The sequence below is a fragment of the Venturia canescens genome, chromosome 1 (assembly GCF_019457755.1).
Source record: "Venturia canescens isolate UGA chromosome 1, ASM1945775v1, whole genome shotgun sequence".
Lineage (NCBI taxonomy): Eukaryota > Metazoa > Arthropoda > Insecta > Hymenoptera > Ichneumonidae > Venturia > Venturia canescens.
Window position 1 is genome coordinate 12,899,721 of NC_057421.1, and position 26,648 is coordinate 12,926,368.

The window sequence follows — 26,648 nt, forward strand, 5'->3', positions numbered from 1 at the left end:
ACTCTTTCGTTTAAATAAACCCTCAGAAAATTCATTTACTCTGTTTTTACTGTGTGGGAGGAATCCCGACGGGATTTCAGGTGTACGAAAAACCGCAAAATCACCATACGATTATTTCGTAGTTGGATGATAATCCAACCAAACTGGTGAGCTAATCAGATCAGTTGGCAATCAACAGACTCGTGGTTTGTGAACGGAGTGAATATTTTCGAGATGTTAAGAACTGTTCCCATAGAAAACTGCTGATGTTTCTGCAGATGCGAAAGCTTCGAGGATTTGGGGGAAACCCTCAAATCCACGGATAACAATTCGTAGCTAACGATTTTTAGACTCAATCACTAACCACTTACTCTGAATTGTTAATTCTGAGACTTTGCTCCAGGAAAATCTGTTCAATCCGAATTAAATGCAAACTTTAGTAGTGGTGAATAAAATTAATGAGATTTGGAGACTGAACATGCGTCCGTTACGCATCATTTTCAAAACCCTCCGTTGCTCAGAGGCTAGTTCCGTAATTAAAATTTCTCGAACAATTCCATTTCCACGAAATTTTGTTTGAACAGTTGCGAAACTTGGATGAGCGAAAGTTTGCCAGGTACTCCGATTTTTTTTTGGTATCGTGATTTTTCATTCCTCGTTCGCTTCTTGTTGAATAAAACAAGTGTGCTGTAGAGCAACTATACTTAAAATTGGTAGAAAATCTTTTCGTTGATGGGTCGTACGATCAACTGTTTGGGACGGGTAAGGGGGGGTATTTTATTCTCTTCCTCGAGAGACCGGCTATCAAAACTTTTTTTAGGTTCAACATTCTTTGCGGTATTCAACAGAATAAATTTTTATTAACGTCCACAGCTGCGGGACACTTTATTGTTTCGAAATGTTTTTCATTGATAGCTCCGAATATTCCCTTGAAAACGTCAACTTCTTTGATACTTTTACAGTTTATATAATTTCAAATACAGTAACACAAAGCGTAATCAAGTTTGTTTAATATTGCAAAAGATGTCAAACGGAACGACTTTGCTTCGTTTTCCCATTTGAACCGCCTATCTCAATTCCTACTTTGCTTTTCCTCCCGCATCGTCATCGGACAAACAACTTAGCTAGTAAGCTGTAAGGCCGACGTATTTTTTAAGCGAGTATTTCAAGTGTTTCCTCTTGCCACTTTGGAAACTTTAAAATAAAACTGTGCAAGGAATGAGCTGTTATTACACACTTCATTGATGCATTATTAAGCAGACGTATTTGGAAGGAGTTTAGACAAAGCAAAAAAATATCGAGTCTGAAAATAATTATGAGGGTAGGATGATAAATTATTTGGCAAAAAGGGTTGTATATTTTAATATTTCTCGTTCATGCTCATCGTTAGCACTGCATTCCAATTTCACCTGGATTGTGTGTATGTAGAGTCAAATTATGGAAAAAATGTGATTAAATCGTCAGTGATTTTTGTGTCTGTACTTTTACTGTTCTCTATAAAATATATTTCAAAAAATGGTTATAAATTGTGATTCCAGATCTGCCAAGATTCGGTAAACCCCTCAACAATCTGACGATATCGGTTGGTCGAGAAGCTATTTTCACGTGCATCGTCGAAAATCTTGGCCTCTACAAGGTAAGAAACTTCATTCAATTTACCAATTCCGATAACGAGTTTCGGCATGAATTTGACAAAAACGTCTCGCTTAACATGGCTTAAAACGAGAGGAGTTCTGCTACCGTAAAGCTGTAGTACACTATATTAGTTACGATGTCTTATTATACCCTCAAGATGAATAATAACATTCTCTCCTTTCGAGAAAGATTACGAGTTCATAAATGTAAGTGCACCCCCTTGAAAAAAAGTTCCAAACAATCAACGGTCTACGCGAAATATTCATTCACTAAAACTAAACTTTCGTCTAGTGAGGACTTCCATAAATATGGCTCATTAAAAGGAATGAATTTATTTTTAACGAACATGAAAAATGAAGAAAACTCCTTAGTATTTTTAGTGTTTGTGATTTGGATATTTTATCCACGACCCCGACACAATTGCAAATAGCTTCATTTAAATATTGCCGATGCTTTTCATACCGCTGATACTTTATCAATACACGGAGAGAATAAAAATAGTAAAAATTACTATGACACCATAGTGTTACGATTCTATATCACCCATTTTGGAGGTGTTTACCAAAAACTTTGTAATTTCCAAGTCGATTCCGAATTAAAACTTATGAATTGCGTATTTTGTTCTGACAGAGTTTGAAAATGTGCTATTTTTTTTCTAAGTACCTCACGGAGGAAATATTGTAAAATTTATGTTGACTCGACGATGAACTGTAAAGCAGAATTTCTAATGCTGTTTTGCTGTGGTTAGTACTGTTTTTACAATCGAAATTCACCGTCGAACATGGTAAAATTTGAGGAATTAATTATGGTACATTGCTGAAATTCGAGTTCGTACGAATATCCAAATTATACACATGCTCAGGGACTGAGTTTTGCTTGTATTCGAAGCAGAGTATTGAGTTCATTTAATTGCGATCGAACGATCGGGTGAATCTTTTGCCTCGTATGTACGATGAATATGCTCATAATGAATACATGAAACATGATTTTCGTGCCGAAAACATGAGCATGAAGAACATTGTTACGAAACATCATGATCCTATTACTACAATAGAAATGAGTACAAAATATAAAGTTTATTTATTGCTCAAAATATTGAAGTTACTTGTAACTTTTCCTTTTGGTCCAACATCCAAACCCCAACCCAAATCGAAGAAGAAACTGTTCTACGAAAATCTGGTGCATACGTACACGGAGAAAACGAGGCCGAAAATTCTAGAGGAAAGTACTAGGAATCTCCGGGACAGTATATACGTACTGGATTGCAGCATTAATTCGAAGAGCAGTAACAATAATTGTTCTATTGTAAAAAGACCTCTGTAAGCATAGTAAAAAAATGTTTTTAGTCACTTCAAATGTTTATATTGTAAAGTATGCTCGAGCAACTCTGAAAAAAAACTATTTGTATGGCAAAATGTCACACGTATTCGGTGTATATTCGTATATTTTTTATCATAGAATTTACTATGTTGAGCGTCAAAATTTGTGATTTACAATAAATTTTCACTTATCAGTAAAAAGTGCTAGTCTGACATGATGAATAACACTCAAAAACAAAACGAAGTATAGTTCTCACGCGCATCACTCTTTGCTATCCACATAAAGCTGTTTAGAATTCAAGGGACGAAAAATAGTAAAATTCAAAAAATACTATGCTGTTTGTTGAATGCTTTTAAAATTCTTTAAAAATAATATATTCCTCACCATACAAAACGAATCCGTTTTCCAGTTATAAACAGCAAAAATCTTACGTTAACACCCACATTTTCGACGATTGAATTCAAATATTTTCAATGGGATATTGCACAATTAAGCGGTAGCTAATCAGTAAAATTTCGCGAGTGGTACATTCGGCAAGGCTAAATACAAAGTTTCACTGTGTACCGATATATTTGTTTTGATACACTGTAAATCCAAGTGTGTTATTGCCAACACACGTAAAGTGTGTTCTGTACTTAAATGCCGTAAGCAAATTGTAGATTTCTTGTGGTCACTTTTTACACGTTTTATGGTGTGTTAAAAATCTATAGTTTCCTTATGGCGCTAAGTACAGAACACACTTAATGTGTGTTAGCAATAACACACTTGGATTTAGAGTGTATGACACATCGATTTTATCGAGTTCTTGCTTCACAAAAAATTACTGCGTATGTTCGTGAAAATTAAAAAATGTTACGATATCGTACCCTACTCCTATGGCGCACTAGTAATTCTTACTAGAATTTTCTATTCGTGTGTATCAGAGGTATTGAGTGAATTAAGGATGCTTGAAACGGATTATTTACTCATGCTTAACCAATGTGCAGATTGAGTATCGGCAACAGAGCATTTGAACGGTTCGAGCCGACATTACTTAGTAAAGAACAGCCGCAATTGTGAAAACATTAAAGTCTGGAAGCTGAACTGGGTCGTCTCCGAGATTGCATTTGGTTCATATCAACAATTGAGGTTGGTCTCAGTCTATCATTTCGTCTTCGAATCGATGACGTTGGGTTGAATCAGGCTCATTGTAAATCTTCACCAATCCTTAAGGGCTCGTTTCCTCTTTTATCCGTGAAACTGAAAAACTTTTGTATTCTATAAATTGTTTGGCTTGGAATGACAGAAAGTGATCTTATAACAGTGTACAGAAGTATTAGGTAATCCTAAAAATTACAAAACCGCAAAACAATTTTTTCAGGTACCAAAATTCGAATATTCGTATGCCAATTATTTCCCAATTACTTTAGTATTCGATTTTTGACGTGGAGTTTTACCAATTTGATCGTGAAAATAAGCATGGCTTCCATTGAAACGGTTAAAAATATAATGGCTCTTCTAATTAAGTTTTACTTCAACTCTGCTAGGATTAAGGAGGAAGTATAACGACAGGGAGAAGCAAAAAGTAAATGGATATTTTAAAAGAAGTATATTCCGTAATCAGAAAGTTTTTATTGAGATAAATTGCTTCCGACAAGTTTCTTAATACGTTCACGATTACTCCATCTGAGTCTGCTATCAATTTATATACATTCGGATGTACGTATACTTTGTTCTCTTCACACATTCGTTGGAACAGAATAAAAAGAACGAGTAGCAGGATGATCGGAGAAAAAAGCAGCTAATAAATAATCGGTCGGAGGGTTTGTCGTGTAGTATCTGTTTTAGCACGATGGAACTTGATTATGTCCAAATAAAAATCTCGCGTGAGTCTGGAGGAAAAACAGTACGAAAGAAAAAAAACGGAAAGAGAGTTCGCAGTTTGTTTCGTTGGTGGCAGGACTCTGAATCTTTTTCCTTGTGCACACTGCTCTCAAATGAGCTCTTAGTCTTTTTCTCTTGCGACTGCAGGCGAACACAAAGATTTTCAAGCAACTACTCTGAATTCACAACTGTTAAGGTAGTGTTGGTGAGCCAGACGTAATAGACATCGAAGCTGCTTGCACCACTTTCTTTTCACTCGGCTTGCGGTACGAGATCGGGTAAAGGCGCTATACAACCCAATGGGCTGGCGTGCTCTAGCTCGCATTCTCATACCCCGCAACAGAGCTTTCCCTACCTTCATTTTCTCCATATTGTTTGCTCCTCTTCCTCTATCTTTCTCTCTCTTTCTCTCGCTTTCTCGTTTTATCATAGTCAATTGGCCGTAGGAGAATTTCAATACACCCTATCGGTAGAAGAACAAACCTTCTTATCCTTGAAGCTGCTAACCATACCACTTTCAATCATCCTTCTGATCGACTTTTTTCTTACATTCTGCATTGTCAATGTTCATGAAAGTATTTATTGTATCAAGAGATTCGACTGGGGAGCGACTCGACATCGATAATTGAAGATAGAGACAGCGAAGCCTCTGCTGCTCTCTTACAAACTCAAATATGACAGTTTTCGACTAACCCTTTTTTCAAACCATCCTTACGGAAGGATTGGTTTAGTATAAAATCAGAAAGCGGAGAACAATTTTTATTCACTTGCCACTGATCTTTGTCAGAAGTCGATGTGTTGGGGCATAGACTTTCAATTAAAGTTTTCGTTATTCCAACTTCGAAACAGAAACGAAAGCAAATGCACAGGTACAATTAATATTTTCATTGTAAAATATATTTTATTTTAAAAAAATAGGGTAGTTTTACACCCGGGGCCATTTATATTTTCGTGGCAAAATAATCGAAAAGATATGATATCACGCTTCAGCTTGAAAAAAAAAAAACACCTAATTATTTCGACTTGCAACCTGGTTTAAATTTCCTCTTTACCTTTAGTTCATTTTTACTATGAAAAAACATACAAAAATTAGACTGAAGGATTTCATGAGAATTTTTAAATTAAACTGCACCTCTAACAAATTTGTCTGTAGGGGAGACCAGAGCAAAACGGAATACCTAAAGAAATATTAAACTTTTCAGAAGTTTGGGAAGCTCTGTCTATTTTTTACTCTCAAAAACTAAGAAATGTATTGGAATTCTGTTAAATTGAAAAAAAAAAAAAAAAAAAAAAAATAAAAAAAAATCCGAGGCAAAACGGGGTACCCTTCAAAAACTCATGAAATTTTTTTTACTATGATTTTAATTCAATGCACCTTGGGTGCATTTTTCACCCGTAACCGAGTGCTTCCGACTTACTGCTGTAAGCGTTGAAAGCGATCTTAGCGCTTACAGCACTCTAACGTACGTTGAACGCACCCTCTGTAATTCAATTCAAAATTAATTATATGAATAATAACGAAGATTGCCAATGTTTATTTTGTAAAAATTTGTATTCTTTATTCACTGAATCATGGATTCAGTGCCAAAATTGTGCAGAGTGGGCACAGTAATCTGCGAGGCAGTAATCGCAGATTTACAAATACTTTTTATATATCTGTGCAAAAACGTTTTCACTTTAGAAGTGATGTAAAAAAAAGAGGATTTGAAAAAAAACGAATTTTTTGAAAAAAAAAATCAAAATCCAAAAAAAACAAGATATTTTGGAAAAAATATGTTTCATGTTCTTTTCGGACTAGAATAAAAATTAAAAAAAAAAAGACAAAAAAATTTCTCTCATTTTTCGGGTATCCCGTTTTGCCCCGGTTTCCCCTAGATAAAGTGTACCACAACGAAAAGAGTCCAACAAAATGTCCTCCATAGCTTTCTCACGTGTTCGGAAACAGCGGTTTTTTGTAAATCACGAAACTGGACGAATAACTTGTTTCAGGAGTCGAGAATTGTATGAAAACGCTGCTGCGTTTCTAGAAATTTGAAAAAATATGGAAGTTTTCTCGTTTCGACAGAGGTTCATCCAATGTAACTAGAGCTTAGAACAAACGAACAATGCGCAATGCCCGTGAAAATGTTCCGAACACATACACAGGAATTTTTACTCAATGTATGCTCACCAGCCTTAGCGAATAATGTAAAAAGTATGAAGTTTCAACTTTTTCATGCGCTTCTTTTCGAGGGGATTTTTACTTTTAGTTTTAAATTTCTTTTTATTTTTCTTCGTGACGAATGAAATGATGACCAAACATCTTGCAAATCCAGATTGAATTCAAGAATTTTCGTTACAAAAATTCATCAGTCTTGGAAAAAAATCTGATATAAACCATTGCACGAAACTTTGGTTCTTTTGGTGCTTGCAATCAAAGCATTTTTCCATTATTCCTTCACGTGTCTAGAATTTGACGACAGATAAGAGCGATTACTCGAAAGCCAAGAGGGAAAAGTGGCGACGTATATTCAATACGCATTATTGAAGCTTAACGAAAGGGAAATTGAATGACTCTATTAAAGTCTCGAAATTACTTTCCTGGCAAAAGTGTCAAAAGGGAGAGAGACGAGGGTGATTTTTGACTGGCATCAACTCTGCAGTGGTGATTCCGCAACTACGACGACTTTACCTTGCCGCATTTTTTTTCATTGCTCTAAACCTAATTGAAGGAGGGTGCCTTAAATTCAAACCCCGCTTCTCTCAATTCCCTTTCCCTTTTGCTACGTTTCATCTGACGTCTTTTTTCCTTCAGTAAAGGGCAAACGTGGTTAGGGCCACGTAGCTGTTGCAAATTCTTATTACTTTTTTTGCCTCGTTTGCCAAATCGTTTCAATCCTCACCCTCAGCGAATTTCTCGCCCGAGATTTTCATAATTTTTTAAGTCTAGTCCTTCTCTCTATTTCTTTCGTAAGCTCTCCCTCCCTCCCATTTTCTCTCTCTCTTTCTCGTGCTCCCAATTTTTTTACGTGCGGTAAAACTGTATTTGCAAACGACTTATGCCGTTAAGTGCTCGAAAAGAAGAAGGAAAAATTACATTTTTTCTGAACCGATCTACCGGTTAAACTTGGCCAACACGATTTGAAGCTCCATTCAAATTCCTGTTTAATTTTCTCAGCTGGAACTCGAGACTCCGAGATTTTCTTCTTAATTTCTCTACATACGATCTCGAATACATATATAATAACACAGCAATGCGTTTAGAGAATAGCAAGTGATATTGGCCTGAGAAGAAAATTTCACAACTTACGTAATTCGTGGTCTGGCTTACGCCTTCCTTTCGTATTTTCACCGTTTTTCGTATAGTTCTTTTGAAGTAATAGCGAGAGCTCACCACAGCGTTGTCTCTGTCTTCCTAACTTTTGGCCTCTCAATATTTAAGGTACTGAGCTCACTGTGATATGGAGCCCATGCACATGAGACTAGTCTCTCCCAATAACAATTTTGTCCAGACACTACACTTATATGTGTTTACACTTTATCATACAAATTCAGGAAGACTGCCAGTCACACAAATTTCCTACATTCCTGCCTGCAGTACCTACTCCTTGAAACGTATTCGCAGTATTCGCAAGGGAACTTGATGCAATAGAGAAAATCATGGGGGGAGCGAGAACAAACAAAGGAGAAAGTTCTATCTTTCCAACAGAAACGATACGTTGAAACGTTGATTTGACGTTTGATGGACGATGGACGTAGAACAGCAATGATTATGGCGATTACTCTAGGAAAAGTGAGAGCATTACGATCGAAATTTTTCGATATTTCATGAGTATTAGACTTTTGAAAAATAACCGAATAGTTGAAATTAGTATCGACGAAAAAAAAACAAGTAATTTTTTTCCATTGTGTCCGTAGGTTGGAACTTTTGTTTGAGATTTCATTTGGGCGCTCGTGTTTCGAGCACGAAGTAAAATTCCCGGACGAAAGGTAATTTATCGTTGCGCTAACTCGATGATATTGATAAATGGTGAAAATGAATTTATTTCAATTCGTTCACTTACGTCATTTGAATTTGCAGTAGCTTTATTCGCTTGTAGAGAATGTAGCGATCGGATATTATGTGTATGAAAATTAAGGTCCTTCGAGCACAAAGGGCTCACCGAAGCGGGCGCGTATATCAGCCAAATGTTCTCGAATGCTAATGTTCGCCTGGGGGAGCAGATCTTCGCAAGTGGATTTTGCGGAAGCAGCGTCCTTGCAAGCTTCGCTGCTTGCTCTGCGCGTTCTGTGTATCGGTTGGAGAGTACGAGAGAAAGGATGTGGAAGGAAAAGAGAAGAGAGAAATTAGTAGGGAGAGAATGAGGGCCATAGAGACCAAAAGAAGAAAAAGAAGGATGAATTAGAGAGAGAGAGAGAGAGAGAGACGGCTGAAGGAATGTCAGAAAAGCGAGAAGAGGAAGCGACGAAAAGCGAGCCTTCAGGCTACTGAGAAGGCTCGAGGTTGCTGTGGTTGAACCATGGTACTGTGATTACTCGTGCAAACGGACCGCAATATTAATTATTTGCAATACCGTTGGTCCTCCTCACGGATAGTCTTCCAAAGCGGGGAATGCTGAAAGGAAGAGCAAAATAGAAACCGAGAGAGAGAGAGAGAGAGAGAGGAGAAGAGCGTGAGAGAACTAGCTTAAACGTGGTAGAAATGTTGGTTCCTGTGGCTAAAGACACGCTCTGCGATTTGCCAAAGGATGTCTCTCGCGCCCTTAACTTATACCATTAACCCGCGAACTCCCTTTCCGGAAGTAACGAAGTGCATCTTAGATGTGAAATGTCTGATGCTGAGCGACGGGGATAATTCGTATGGTTTACGCGGTTTTGTCATCTCCCTCATCCACGTAATTCTCTTTGCCTCACTTTCCTTCGTCTTTGTCAATTTACATGAAAAGCGATGCTCGTAAGAGCCATGCTCCATTGGATTTGCACGTTCCATCATGGCTTCTGTTGCTTAAAAATACCCTACTAATGCTAACCATTGATCCCGGTTTAAATTATGATGTTGTAGTGCGAGAGAACGTGGGTTTAGAAGCATCAGGTTGATGGAAACTGCACATTTTTGTGGGGGATTTTTCCTGCTATTCAACTGGTAAGGACCATTGGAAATTCACGAAACTTTTTCTTCTTCCATATTCCGACGATTCGATATCGAACGGTCAGTGTTTTATTTTCTATACTGTTCGAAACGTTCCGGCCACTTTGGCTTCTCGTAACTGAAGTGTCTGGAGTGAGGGAAAATACAGCTGGAAAAATATTTCTAAGAAAACTATAACACAGAATCAATTCATTTGACATCTTTGGAATTCGATTGTTTCACGAATCACGGATACTATATCAGGGGAGAAAACAGCTTACGCGAGGAAATGGGAACGTCGAAAGAGCCTAAAAAAGTTGCTCGCCACAGAGTCAAGGAATTAGCAATTGAATAAGAATAATGTCCCACGACAATCTATGAATAACACTCGATCTAGTTTTGCCCGTGGTATTGATCTATTTATCTTGCATACATAAGCGTATCCTTAGAAAAGAAAATTGCATGAATTCATAAAAAGAATGGTCTTTGCTTCTGTAGGCAGGGGTTGAAGAAAGGATATAGGATGGAACATAACGGGAAAAAGAAATGGTGGGACTCCGAGATAAAAGGAGATGGATAAAAAAAAGCAGCATCAGCAGCCCCATGGAACGAGTATAATTCCTACGGAGACCCTCTAAAACTTTCTTTTTTATTCGCTGGCTCTTGTATATGTATCTATGCTCTGTACATGGCTCGGTAGTCGACCCTCCCCATTATATTCTGAGAAAAAACCCTTCCGGCATTGGGATATATTCTTTTTGTTATTATTTTATCAGGCAAAGAGTGGATCTCTTTCAGATCAAAGTGGGAATAGCTCTGATAGCGAATAAGAACATTATTTAAAGTTTTGAAATTGAGTGAACCTCACTGCTCTTCTTCAATTTTGTTTTTTTGCCTTTTATTATACACACAACTTGATCCTACTCCGTCATTTCTCGTCTTCATATTTTCCTTCACTTTCCTTCCCATTGCATTCGTCTAAACAGCGCGTGGCTTCCTTAAGTCCGGAAGTTATTAAGATAAAACTGATGAAATGAGATACTCAGAATTCGTGGTTAAATCCTTGTGGATTGCGAGATGAGCGAATTCGCGACACGAATTCCTCTTACCAGCCAAGAATTTTGTGGCTAAAAAAATGTATTTATAAATGTATATAAGCATAATATCGTCTGTTTGTTTCTATCGTTCTGCTTTTCCTTCTTCTTAAACTATTTGCCCGAATTTCTCGTGCTCAGGCTGAAGCACAACCATCAGCAGAAACAGCAAGCACGCGATATTAATAACACGATAAGGTTAATTGCTCGAACTCTCGGAGTATCCATGTACGTATATACACAGACACTTTGACGCAGCTCATACTTTTCGGTGTCTCTTCGTCCGGATGTAATGAGTTTCTAGGATCTTAAGAGAAACTTATTTTCGACTGCTAGATTTATACGTGAGTATAGAGAAAGAAACTTGGGTTAACTTCTTCGTTTGAAGATTCTACGATATACTTTTGAATGCTTAAAGGACCCCTCAATCTCGTGTTTGTGTTTGCCTGGTGGAAACACATACAGGACAATTAGCTGGGATAATATGTGAGGAAAACTTTTTTTTTGGTACATCATGTTATTCGATTAGTACGAAGGTAGATTTTTCCCGATATTAAGGTAGATCATGCCTGAAGGATCGTATTTTATGGGTGTCTAAATTGGTCGATTTTTACTTTCTAATTGAAGATACAATCATTCTAAATTAATGTCAGAGTCATTAATTCGAAATTGTAAATAAATTTTTTCAACTTATCTTTTGGCCAATGAAATTACAAGCAATTAACTAATCGGGGATCCATCACTGATTGAACCCGAAATTTCATTCGTCCCTGGCGAAAATACTACAGTTTTTTATGTAAATAATCCCATCAGAGAGAGCGAAGGGAAAGTACAAAGGGAAATGGATCAAGACAACAGTATTAATAAAAAGGCAGAAGGCTGTTATAGAAATAGTTTAATCTTTAAGGTAATATATCTTTATTATTAGGAAGACAATCGTCTCGAATTTTTTCCCAAACCTTCATTATATACTTCATTGTTATTGCATACTTTTTCGTAAACTCCGTTAGAAGCGTTCATTCGTCATATGGAAAGGTAAACGATTTTTTATTCATAGTCCCTTTAGCCTTGTATATTTTTCTTCATATTTAAACACGTTTATCTTAATAACCAATAAGACGAACCCTTAGAAATTTGATATGCGTATCAGTCGACTACCCATTGAAGCTCTGTAAATTTTAAGACTTTCCTAAGAAAATGGTTTCGTGCACCTTAAGGTATTTATGTTTGATGAAAAAAACAATAATTATATTTTCTGTCGAACAGCGTCGTATCATTATTTATTCATACGAGTCCATTGAAAATGTAATGAGGAGCTCACTGTCATCCGAACGACATAAAACAACTGCAGTGTTGCTCATCGGATTTCAACCGGGAATTTTTTTATCTGTTTCCGGTAATTTGTTCAAATAATTAAATTTCGGTCATTAAATTTTATTTCGGATTCTCCACGTATTTTCTGAACATCCATCGAGATTTTTAAGGCATTTCGCATTTTTTTTTCTTTTATTGGAACAGCTGGAAGGACGAGGAGCATCTACAAATACGGATCTTTGTATCCGAAGTCAAAAGTTCGATCATTCAATACAATCTTTCATTCCCTTGCAAGATATTGATCCACGTCGCTACGCTGCATCGAAATAAATCGTTCCTTAATTCTTTTTACGATGAATCTACCCCGCAGGGTATAACAACCGGTGGGTGGATTTTTTTCATCCACGAGAACTGGAGGGAAATAAACTGACGTATCCAATATCTTTATTGGATCTATTTTTTGTTGGAAAATATTTTAACTCAGAGAGATTGGAGAAAAATATCGTTTAAATTCGATAGCGAGCGTTGTCGTGATTTGCTGTTAAATTTATAAGAGCATTGAACATAATTTTCCATATGGTGGTATCTCTTCCGTTAGTTCACCAAAAATAACGTTGTTTGAGGTCACTTGCCACGCGGGGAAGGTTTGTGGATCGGGGAAGAGTATGCAGTGGTTTTTGGACAAAAAGTGATTGAAATTCCGGTTTCATTTTCAATCGGCATATTTTTCCAAAATCATAACTTTATAAATCCAATGTTCAGAATATTTACTGCAAGATTTTGCTTCCTAGAAATGAACTACAAAAAACATGGCAAATAAAAAAAAAATCAATTCATCCATGAGACTTGGCGAAGAAAAGAGCTCAGAGGGAGAGAGAGAGAGAGAGAGAGAGAGAGAGAGAGAGAGAGAGAGAGAGAGAGAGAGAGAGAGAGAGAGAGAGATTGATTGATTGATTGATTGTTGTTTATTATGCCTCTGGAAAACCATGGAGAGAGAGAGAGAGAGAGAGAGAGAGAGAGAGAGAGAGAGAGAGAGAGAGAGAGAGAGAGAGAGAGAGAGAGAGAGAGAGAGAGAGAGAGAGAGAGAGAGAGAGAGAGAGGGAGATAAGTATAGACGTATGCCAATTGTGGACGAGAATAAGAGTGCTGTCAAATTTTGTCTTAAAAAAGGGTAGAAAAAGGTTGAGGAAAATGTAGGATAACGTCATTTTCGTTTTACGTCGTCTGGCCTTCGACCTCTTCATCCTTGCCTTTTCTTCACACCTCATATGCAACGTTGCTTGGTCCGTTTGCCAGTTATGTCTTTGGGTGCCACTTTCGACGATGCTTCATTCCAGTAGAGGTCATTCTAAGCGTAATCGAAACGGTTTACTCAATATGGTTTAAAACCAATCAGATCGCTTCCATAAAATGTTGTCATTCAAGAAATTGTGTCTTGTTATTCAATGAAAATTGAATGTAAATGTTACAATCAAATATTATAACTACCAAAACGATTTTTTAAAGATGTAACCAATCGACAAACCGCTACTGCGCACCTCATCTATGTCCTAAAACCCGCAAATGAATCCGAAAAAAAATTTAACAGAAAAAACGTACAAATTTTTGTTGCAACGCTCAAGGATCTTTTTTTTAAAGCGTAACGTTCTAAGATCAAAGTTTCGTGTAAGATTTCTAAATAAATCCATGCAATTAACAGTTTTCATTCACAATATCAATCGTATAAATAGTCACATAGGGTTCTGACACTTGAGACAGAATAACTCGTATGAAACGAATAAGATAACGCGAGTCCTGAGTATCGTTGGGGTGGATAGAATGCGAGACGAGGAAAGTCGCTCTACCCGGCAGTTTGGATGTGCATCGACTCTCTTTTTTAAGGTAGAACAACCCCAACTTCGATGTACATATATACGTATGATACTCATATAAAGCATACATGTACACGAGTGTTGTATGAAAATGTGTCGGTAAAGTGGTCGACTGGTTATATCTTGCTATTTCCAGACTCTCGCCAATAGTCCAATCCAATCGATGTGTCGTTTCAAGCATTTCCATTGCTCTTCCACGCTTTCCATCTCTTTTCGATCTCTCTCCAACATTTCTAGATGCTTTTTCTCTGACTACTTTCGATTCGAAACAACAAGATCGTTCCGCCAAACGCATTGTGCATAGTTGGCATCGAACACACAGGACCCTTCGCATGGCAACGATTTCAAAGTATATACGATTGCGATCGCATATCAGGCAAGCGAATCGTTAAACCTCGATCGCGAAATATTCAGAAAGTCATTGATATGGCGCAGGGGAGCTCTAAACTCATTCACCTACTTTTCTCACACAATCGATTTTTTCAAACTTTATCAGCTCTACCAATTGTTGACCTTTCACTGCTCATCGAACGGATAAGAGTAAATAAAATATTTGAATACTATTAGTAAATATTTATTTAGATATGGAAGAAAAATTAAATTTCATTTCAAAATATTTGAGGTTTCCATCACTCAGGATACACAGTAGCGTTAAACGATTGGGTTTTGTTTGAAAAACATGTATGTTGGCTCGACAGGAATGCAGTTGAAGAAATTTTCTGAATCAATGATATTATAGAACAGGACTGCAGGGTACTGGGAGCCGGATTTCCAGAACCATATGGTTCATCCATGCAGTTTTTCCCTTCATTCGAGCCACATTCCGTGGCTCGTTCTTTCGTCACAGTGAACACATTCGAAAATCACTTTCCCTCGAACGCTTTTGAGTTCTATATAATATTCTACTGGCAAACACTGTGGAGCGTTTATTGGAAAGGGGAAGAATGCAAGTGTGTGAAGGGGGATACATGCGAAAAAAGTCACAAAAAACCTGTACTAATTCACAAGGGAGTACGCCAGAGAGACGTAGAAAAAGGTACAATTGGAAGGGAAGAGAAGAAGAGAGAAGCTTTTTTTTTAAATCCAGCAAAATGTAGTCAGTCCATGCAGGCGATATTTAAAGAACGGTAGGAATTCTCTCTGAAACAAGAAAAGTGCGTTGGGATATCCAGCTTCACTTTTCCTAATCCATTTTCACCCTCAGTCGTCTGTATTATTCTCTCTGTTCGAGTGATTAACTGAGACAGTGCTTAGCACGCACTCACGCACGTACGTCAGGGTGGATTTATAAGGCAGAGCGAGCACGAGCTGTACAAATATTCATCCACCTCAACACATGTGCATTGTTTTTCCCCCGACGTTTCATTCTGATTACCGGTTTTGTTGCACCCGAACAGAAATCGCAGTCAATTTCCGTATGGAAAAACGAAAAAAAAAAAATAAATAAAAGCGTGCTTTCCACGAAAACACTTGTACCCATAATGCACATAATTTCCGGCCTTTTAGTGCCCTAGCTAGTGTGAGGAAAGTGAAAAAAAAAACATTTGCTATTATACGAGTCTTCTGAAACGATGCACGCGAATAGCAGCCGTGCTGTGTGCGGAGATAGTACAGATATCGATCGGCTCTTCGATGCCGTGGTTAAGCACTTAACAATTCCTGGAAATTCGATTGATTAACTCGCCCGATTTTTTTTCAATATACGCAGCGAGCATGATCTGTTCCAGATTTTCTAAAGAAATGTTTTCAGTCCCCCTCCTGCTCGTTTCCTCTCTGATTTTCTCCATAAATTCTGGTTCGAAATTGGCTACGAAACGGTACATTTTTATGGTGAGTAAATAGTTTTTCTCATTTTTCAAAACAGTAACGTAATTTTTCTAGCTTATGAATCTGCAGTATCGGTAAACCTGTTGTAAGAAAAATGGTTCGAGTTAGTCATTTTCTATGCTGAACCGAAACTCATTCTTCAGAGTTGCAGCCATTTAGTTTGCTACAATCCAGAGACGTCATTTGATCAGGAACTTTTCTACGACTTTAGTTACCATACCAGGCTTTCAAATACATCTACTCCATGCGCATTTATTGATAAATCTAGTCTCCGTTAAACCACCTGATGCGTTACAATGATGTACTGGCGCATAAGTAAGCTGCTTTAAATCCTCTCCCGAACACCATCGAACCTATGAAGCTTCACTAGTCAGAGCCTCGAGTGGAACATTATAATAAATAAATGAATAAACATTAAATATGTATGTAGAAACGTGTGTGGAGATCTACGCACGATACAACTTAGTTTAATCATTTTTTTCCGTCTATTCCACCAAATAATCGAATTGGGTTTCCAGGAAAAGTTTCCGAATAAATCGAGATCCATCGAGTCAAGAATAGTCGAGTACGCGAGCTTTTTTTCGTTTTGTAGAACATCCAATTTCACTTTTTACTGTTGATTTCAATCCTCTAATACGTTTGATAGAAAATTAAACATCACGCAGTCTTCCAAAATGTAAAAGGATCTTAAAAATGTTGTGAAATAACTAGAGACTATAATACTTTCAACGCTTTTAAAACAGTCCAGCAACAGGATTTTATTCCTAGAGATATATTCGGGATGGACATCGTGGTCTAAAAGCTTTCGAATAGCACATTGATTTAGGATTCCTTCCCTCACTTGGCGTGGTCAGGGTTCCCTCGAGCGCTGCAGTTTCGTTGCTCTTGTACTACTTGAATTAACCAATTTCGTTCAGAGTTGAACGTCAGCCAATCGTTCGACCGGTAACTTTCTGTCCAATTCTATTCAATAATAATGATGTTAAGCAATGATCCTCTTCCAGGATAAGTACGATTTGTAGCCAGGATGAATCACAGTTATAAAATCGACGTGAAGATCAAAGAGGGAAGCTGTTCCATGGGAATATCGTATTTTATGGCATCATGACAATTTCGACCCGATGGCAACGTGGCGTACTGATGAGACTAGACAGTAGATAATTTTTTGTAAATCACAATCCCCTTTTGGCACAAACATCCCGTTTTTTCATAAAACAATATCGTAAAGAGCGTAAATGTCGACTTCAACTCTGATAGAATCTGGAAAGATCAGTTCGTTATTTCATCATGCTTGATTGAGATTACACGAAAGATACAAACTTGATGAAACTTCCAGCTCTCGTCCAAATAGTGACCGATGTAAAGAACATTCAACTAGATTGTAAGAATCCTCGGATTTGGTTTCGGTGCTTGACCCTCCTCCCAGTTACTTGGTAAATAATTCGTAGGAACTCATTTGAAATTCCACACAACTTCGAACGGATAAGTTTCACTATCTTTATTCAAGTTGAGTCAGTAACATTGTGGCCAAGTATCGTTACAAAACTTCTTCAATCTTCAAAAACAAAATCAATATACAAAAGCGTCTTCGAATTCGGCTTTGATGTTGCATTGACTCATGTAGCATTTACTGAAAACTTTGTTGAGGACACAATTGTGAATAACATTTGGGACGACACGCAGTCGCGTCGAATACACTCAAAAAGTTCTTTTACATTTTATATGTTCATAACACAACAGAAATAAAAATTTCTCGAGAAAAAAATAAAACTCAATACTGGTCAATATTTGCAGTAATGTATTGTTTGCCCAAGAGTGTTCCAGAAGAGACTATTACTCGTCGAAGAATTCTGGAGCATCGAACTATCGATAACACCGAATGACAAAAGTTGAGTTAAATTTTGATATTTTTCCTATTGTTCCTGGTAGCCATTTGTTCTTCCAGAGGTTTCCGGCGTCTTCCATCTTTCAGTAAAGGTGTGTACCCGCTTTGGAAGGGTTCGCGTGTCAAGTTTTTCGCCGGAATGAAAAGCAGAGAGTGAAGCCGACGATTTTTCTCTCATTCTCGTTGCACGCGCAAGGGCTGTAAAAAAAGCACATAAAAGTGAGGAGAGAGAGCAAAGCGGGTGGTCTTTTGCAGATGTACACGTGACGAAAGATCGATGCGAGGAAACCAGTCCAGGAAAAAGAGGTAGAAGAAGCGAAGGAAGGATAAAAGGTAGCCCGGAATATATCCGTGTGAAAAAAGTCCGAGAGTTCAGCCGCCGTTGTTGTAAGCTTATAAGAAATGATCTTTTCACCGTTATATTTTTTATTTTGACGTATTACCGGGTCAACATTCACATTGGAGATAAATATACTATCCATGTGTCACGATCTCTCGGTGTGCGTGGATATATGTATAGAAGTAATGGAGCTAGGTTGCGTGAAGGAAAAGAATGGAAGATATACGAGGGCGAATGGAGATGTATCTCGCGTGGCTTCCACTCACAAACATGCGTTTCAACATCGGTCCAAATGCGTGCAGCGAACGTTTCGTGCGATGTGTAAAAAAAAAGTCAAGGAGAGCGAGCGGCGCTGATTTGTGAGAAAATTTTACCACATTTATAACACGAAAATACAATGAGTCAATTGCGTCAATGCAATGAGTGTTTTATCAATGTGTAATCTGTTCAGCATCGCACTTTTGTCAAGGTCGAAGAGGCTTCTAAGGCTTTAAGGATTTCCTGCAGCATACGGGTGTAGCAGTTTGATAGGCCAAACATTAAAAATTTTATAAAAAATGACCGAAAAAGGGGCTCGCAGGTTGAATTTTTTTCATTATTTCCACCAGGTTGTGGCGTTCGGTGAATGCACGCTTGAGAAATTATATGAAAAGTCTTGGAATGTAGTCGCAATTTTTTCCGTCACGTTTTTTACCTTTGCTGAAAAGTAGAAAAAAATATGAGTTCGCACTTCGTTATGGGGTCAGTGGGTATAAGCAGTGAGCCCCGAGAGCCATTACTCACGTTTAATGAGATTTTTGGTAATCTCCGACAAGCCTGGGGATTCGTAATTTTTCACGGGGTAATAATTATACCAGCAGAGTCCTGTAATCTTCTTTTAACACGCGAATTTCGAGGATGAAATTCACAGTCACGCCGCGCTGGTGTCGGATGTCGGTATTCATTAACTCTTTCGTACACAACAGTAAATGACGAAATTGTCGCTCATTTACCAAGCCCGTGAAATCTTAAAATTTTCGTCCTTCGTTAAAGTCTTCCTTTTTAATAGGTCATTTTATCATTTATTTCCAACGACAGAGGATATGTCAATACGTATTTGTGAATGACATTTCAGTGCATCGCTCCTTTAGAAGCCTCACATTTCTCTTACCAGCACAACCCGCATGACATTTATCTCAAAGCCTCCTGGCATTAACCGCACCTCCCAAAATGTCAGTTTGCTGGTGACGCATTGGCTCACTCGTCGTCCTTTTCACGAGGACGCGATGCTTTGCGAAAACGCGTTATATGTTAAATGAATACATTTTTTACAGGCTCGACGACGTTTTTACTCGTAAAAGAGAAAACGTGTGTAACATTCTTATCCACGCATATACATGCTTGTATGCCCCGTACATAGAAACCGATGCAGTAAAGAAAACATTCGAGCTTTCATCGAGCGTCTCTGCTTTTGGGGATGAGAGCTGAAACCCTCGAGCTCGTTCAAATGAAAATCGATGAACGAATGTATAAGCATACGTGAAAAACATGTAGAAATGCGTGCGAGTTGTGAGTTCTTTCCTTCGCAACGCCCACCCTTAACACCCTCTCCCTGCCCTTCTCTCCTTCGCCCTCCCACTTTCTCTCTTTTTCCTCTCATTGAATTTCATGACAAATGTACTACATAACAGTGTCTGCGTTACTCATCTGAATAGGCAAAACCGCGGAGATAGCAGAGTCACTGCACAATCTGGAAGAAAATGTTGGTTGGGAGACGCTTTGACTACGTACCGCTTCATTTACTCAGGATTTCTGACTTTTTCTAGCTTCGTCCATAACTCCGATTGATACATATCTGGGACGCCTTGTCAATAGTCCCTGAGATTGTAAATATGTTATTTTCTTCGTATGAGGCAAAAATGAAACGATATTTTTGTTTGCTTCCGACATACATTTTTTCGAATGAATTATATTTTAAGCGAGACCCTTGTAGAGGTCGAGAAAACTTTTGGACTTTGACCAATCGGAAGTTGAGCGTATCTCCTGAATAGGGCCGAAGGACGGAAGAACATATGCAGTAAAAGTAATGCACAAACGAGAATTTCACTTCCCCCTTCCTGCTCCCTCTTTCGCTCTCTGATATTCTACTACCGAAATAATTTGATATTGAATCCAAGATAAAGCAGTGAATAATGCTCGCTCACTTGAATCGGGAGCTCGTATAACCGGAAATAGGAAAAATTCTGCAAAGGTAAAGCTATACGTAAAGAGAGCACAAGTTTTTTAAAGGGTATGCGGACACACGTGCCTCGAGCATTGAATTTTTCAAAGTCCGGTCGAGGACATGTGTGTATGAATGTTCTTTTTCGTAGTGAATTTCTACGTACGCGCGTTGCCTGTGGGCGCTCGAAGGAGAATATTTATTACATATTCAAGAACGGATGGCTCGTTGTCTGTGACAATTGGCTTTATACTGTTTTCCTAGAGAATCACGTTTTCGTTTTCCTTTTTCTGACTTCCTCTCACACTCAAAATTTCTCCCCTTTTTTAGCTTACGAATGAATCGTGCGGTCTCCAAGATCTATAAACGTTTATTTCTGGGAGGCGGAGCGATTCTCTGCCTGGAGCTATCCTGACAAATTTTCTAATCAAGCTTCTTTAACGAGAGCACCATTGAATTGATAAAATATCTGCGATTTTGAAATCGTAGCGAACGCGGTAGAATCGACTTGGAATCTTATGAATGTAATGAAAAAATGTTAAGCCTGATTGCCGGTCGAGTTGCGAATCAGTGCTCTCTGAGCTTTTAGACTTTCGTCTCTGTTTTTTGGCCTAGCATTGCTCCCAGAATTTTCCTGTCGTTCCAGTCCTTCCCCTCCCTTCTTTTTTCTCGTTAGTTTTCGAGCGATTTTCTTTTGCAATTTTTTCACTTAGTGGATTCCCTGGCTGAGATGGCGTTTTCATTTTTCCAGAGGTTTAATGTTTTGTAGTTTTTGAATTCTTGAATATTTGCTCGATAAAACACGTACGTAATTTAATCGGATTGTTCACATATTCATTGACCGTTTTATCAAATTTTGCTATAATTTTGTTCTGTTGCAACCGCTGACTCATCGCATAATCTTGTTCTCAGCACGGCCGGGATTATAACCATTAAAATTGATTTTCGAATTCGGACCGAAACTATTCCATTCGTGTCTTCCGCACGTAGAAATGACTGATCAAAAACGTCCGGATTAGCCGACAATGCTATATTGATTGAATTGTGCCAAACGGAATAATCGCGATAACGAACGGATTTTCCATTAAAACAATCTCGGTTGAAAGCCTTTAAGTCGATCCTTCGATAACCACGAGAAAGAGGGCGAATACAATATGGTTTTCCTATTCAATTTTTCCTCAAGACTTTATTCACGTATGCATAACGTTCCCTTTCCATATAAACCTGTGCTCTGATGGCAAGCACAATAATATCCATTGTTTTTGTCAATTATTGTCTATAAGTACGAATTACGAATAATTACCATAAACCATTACCATAACAAGTTGCGTTGCTTCGTTGATTTCTCGGGAATTAATAGGGCGATTCGTCTCTTGAGTTTGGCAATATACGATTTTCCATCGCAATGATTGTATCTGTTGATTATCAAAGTCAATTTCGAATGATTACGACTAAAATCAAACATAGTTGAGTAGTGCTTTTTTACATTCGGGGATTCTAGGGAGAATTGAGGCTTACTATCACACTTTTTTAAAACCAAAAACGCATTTGATATTTCTGAACTGTCATGTTTTTATGACATGATCGTTTTCATATAAACCTGTTGTATAGAACCGAATGTGGCCTTTTTCTGATTGATTTCGTTTTCATGGATAGCTGGATTGAAAAGTTCAGCATACAAAATGGATTTTGATATGGTGTCAACGTTTTCCGCTTCCTTAACTTAGTTTTGTTCGAAAACTGCTGAGTTAAATGACTCAAAAAATTGCTTCTGCGCCAATTTTTTTTATTTTTTTTTTGTTCATACGAAGCGACACGACGAAATATACTCATTCGATGAATTTCGAATCGAGTACGTTACTGAAGGAGTTTTTGATGAATGAAAATCCATGGGGACGCCCTGCGGTAGATGCTACGTGCTAGAGCGATGAATAAATTGTACTACTCAGTTCCAAATCACGTATTGCATGGTATTTGGTTAAAAAAATATTGAAGACTTTTTTAATTAATTAAATTAGTTCTTCCGTATGGACAAAATGTTGACATCAATTTCATTGGGCTTCGTTTTATTATTATTATTATTTTACTGTATTAATTGAAGTAGTTAATCGAGTATTATTGATTATTTTATTCGACGAAGGACCATAATTGAATGAGTACTGATTAATGCTAACAAAGTATTTTCCTGGAAAAATATTTGATAGTGATAACAATCTTCAAAGGTACAATTTTCAAATTTCAAAATTCAGTGTTGATATTTTTAGTACGCACTCAGCCATCGAGTTATGTTCCGTTACAAGTAAAAAAATAAAGAAAAAAATGTACGAAGCTGTAACTCCAAAACGCTGTAACGAATGAAATATTTACTAAGCAGTTTTGGAATACTTTCGAAAGCATTTTCACTTCTTTTCTCCCCGTTGGATAAAAGTTTACCACCATACGTCAAGCCGATACGCAGATTACTTGTCTAGCTCGAAATTTTTTTGAATAGTTGAGTCAAAAATGTGCTCCACTTTCCTCTGGTTAAATTTGAAGTGATATTGATTTCATACAGTATAGTCGAGGTATTGTTTGAACGCTGAGTGCATTTTCGTTTACATTACGAAATCAGACGTTGCCCGTTCAATGTTTGACGCGAGTATGAATTCGTGAGTAGCAATCGGTTGATAAGTGAAGTGGAATATCCGACGCATACCGCGACTGTGCGAAACCATTGTTTCGTTGGTTCCAAGTTTTCCTTCGAAAATAGATATTCACTATAAGTATAAATCAACCTTTTGTGTACCTTTTATACCACGAGTTGATTTTTCATTAGATTAAAGACTTTTCACTACGGCCGTTTTCCTTGAATTTTTCCAAAAACAATTTTTGTGCTGTCATGTTTTGTAACAAGTCCATGCATCGACCTAAGATGGTGAAATTGAATCGAACGTGTAGCAATCCGATTATCCTCGATTTTACTTCCAGAATCGTGAGATAATCTATTGCTATGGAAATTAAAATTTATTCAGTTATTTTCAACGATGTTAGCACTGTCCTATTGGTTCGTTAACCCTGACAAATAAAAAGTATCCTGCTGCAACGAACGTGATATAATTAAGGCAATTGAGAGTTTTCGCACCCACAAATATACTCGTTATTCCTGTAACTTCTCGAGTCTCACAATCTCGAAGTGGACATTTCGCTTCTGCGTATTCTCACGGTTTTTTATAAACTGGAAAAGAGAGTTCAAGGCACGTGCAAAATAGCGATTAACTAATGTAATTAGTACATTTAAGTACTCCAAACTCATGCCAATTGCTGTGCCCTGATATTAAAAAAGAGAAAAAAATCGATAACGTTTCCACGTTTTATTTGATGTTCTGTAGTACTTCGAGAAAGCATTTCAGGTCCATATCAAACGCCTCAGAAACTAACGCTTTGCATTTGTCGGCGATGTAATTTTTTTTTTTCGAAGGTCTGGACATCCTTCTTCGAGCCGTTTTCCCTGAGGAAATTCGTAGGCAACACAAGCCAAATAAAAAAACTTTCTTTTCGGCTTTTCTGGCTGTACAACTTCATGGGTGAATGGTCTTTTGCCTTAAAAAAATTACTGGCCCTTTTTCTACTAAACTGAATGAATAAAAGAGTTTCAGATGAGGCAAGACGTAATTCCTTTTCATTCGCCACTTAGTTCTCTCATTTTCGCAATAAACTGATTGCCTCTTTACAGTAAGCAAAACGAGCCAATTGCAAACGAAAAGAATTTCGTTTGTACACACATTTTTCATGCAACCTACGAATTTACTTTTATGCTCGTAAATCAAATTCGAGTAACATTATGTTACACGTGATAATTGACAGTTCTTACCTTTTATTTGGAATCACTTAACGGTATGAAAGTTCAACGAAATGTGTGCTGTGCTTATGGGAAAATAAATGTAAAGTTTTGCACTCGGTGGTACTGATGTAACGCAACTCGTTTTCGAGTTTCAACAGCACTGTCAGAGAAAGTGATGGAGGGTGTATAAAATTTTCACAAAATGAATCAGCTGGAGGCAGTTTGTATTTAACATTCCCTGTACGCAGAAAGCCTGAAGGCTTTTTCTCGAGTGAAACTGATACCTGCCCTAGTTGCATGAATGTATTATGGGCTGATTCCCAATACATGTATATATGAGATATCAAACCCAATTGTGTTGTTGGTGGGATTTTTATTGAATGAAACTGACAATCATATTCGGGTGAGGGGCTCATGATATTAACTATTATTCAATCAGAAATACCACATTCATAGAAAAATAATAATTAAGGTTTGTACATATTTGCCTCGAATTTCGATGTACCCCAAAATGTGAAACTCGTAATACATCAAAATGAATAATCTGGATCGTCATTTGCTCTCCTGAAAAAAGTTGGCAGGATGAAAGATTTTGAATAATGATGATATCTGTGATTCTCGACAGTCGCTGTTGGAGTTTTTTCCTCCATTCCTATTTTGTCCTCGGTGTGCGTCAGTTGAATACAGGAGGTTCGACCCGGCATCCACAACAGGACAATCTCTCTTCATACAAAATTCTACCTATGTCTGTCACTCGCGTGGATATCTTCCATGCGTCCCCAAGGTGAAACGGTGCGATTACAGTTACGCACGGGTGACACGGTCATCAATCACGATCGCAGTATTTTTGGGTACATTTGTGAATCGACAGCCAAACAGTATTTGCAATTTTATATAACTGACAGCTTTTTCCAATGTCAAGTTCTTGATTAGACATTGGACATCGAATTATTGGGACGAGGGCATGATACTGCTGATAAACCATTCAAGGAATCTTACTTTCAAACTGAAACTCCGAATGCTTTTATTGTCATTAAAAAATGTCATGTTCTGTAAAAAATAGAATTGTCACGAGAAAGCACAGGCCTCGTCTAATGAGTCTCGTAAACAAATCAGAAAATCTTGCGATGCAATTCCGAACAACTTGTCCTGAGTTTCAATCATTAACGAGCAATCAAACCTGCATTCACTAAATGAAAATCGACACACCCGAAATAGATATTCCGCTATTCACGGCAACAGAATAGTTCCAGTCCTTTCCAAAGTTTCGATGAAGTATTTAAATATCAATTCTACGAAGAGATCAATGAAAACCGCACTAGTCATCAATCCCGTCGCTGTGTGTGGGTTTGGCGTTTGTGCACGTCGCGTGTATGTTGAACTTAACGTTCCTATAGTTAGTATTGTATAAACACGGGAGTATGTGGCCGTTCCCACATAGGACATGAAACTGTCAGTGATCGTTTATAGATATATTCGAGGTACATGTCTATACATGTGCAGTAAATATATGTGAGATTCCTCGAGTGTTCTTCCGAGTGTTGTCGCTACCAGGCTACATAGATTTAACGAAACTATGAGCAGTTGCAGTAATGAGCAAACTAACGAGGACATCCCTAAAGTCCCCGCGAATTTGCGTGTTTATAAGGTGTCCATGCTCCGCGCTTACTCAATTTATCGAGTGGATGATTGGAGCTGCGGCTGTTGTTGCTACTCTTGTTTGAATTGCGGTAAGCCAGCAGGGTGATGAGGCTGATTGATTATCTATTCGGAGGCTCGTGTGTGTGTACAAGCGTCTGTAGAGGGTAGAAGATCATGTGACACACCCAGAAGCTCACGAATTTATATAAGCTATCAAATTCTTCAACGTAGGGTCTTTTCTGTGCGTTAATCTTTACACTAAATCGAGGTTGATATATTTTGTTGAATAATAGAAGCTGCTACGATGTAGTTTAAGGTAGATGATGCCCGAAGGATCCTATTTTATGGGTGTTTAAATTGGGTCGATTTTCACTTTCTAATTAAAGATATAATCACTTTAAATTAATGTCAGAGTCATTTATTCGAAATTGCAAATAAGTTTTATCAACTTATCTTTTGGCGAATGAAATTACAAGATCTGAATTAATCGGGGATTGACCACTGACTCAGCCCGAAATATCATTCGGCCCTGGTTATAATACTATAGGTTTTATGTAAAAAACCACTTTTGAGAGCGCAAAGGGAAAACACGAAGGGAAATGGATGAAGAAAAAGTATTAATTAATAGACAGAAGGCTATGACAGGAATGGGCCAAGCGAAGAAGTAACAAAATGCCGAAATAAACAAATGTGAGGTCATACGAGTGCTCATTACCAATTTCGATCGATCTTTAACTTAATATATTTTTATT

General features: G+C 37.7%; 1 protein-coding gene across 1 annotated transcript in view; it reads left to right on the plus strand.

The window, feature by feature from the left end:
* Window positions 1-26,648, plus strand: part of LOC122413506 (neurotrimin-like) — a 109,079-nt gene that overhangs the window by 43,540 nt on the left and 38,891 nt on the right. Inside the window, exon 2 of the mRNA XM_043423913.1 lies at window positions 1,518-1,615. Coding sequence (XP_043279848.1) covers window positions 1,518-1,615 — 98 coding nt within the window. The remainder of the gene's footprint in view (window positions 1-1,517; window positions 1,616-26,648) is intronic.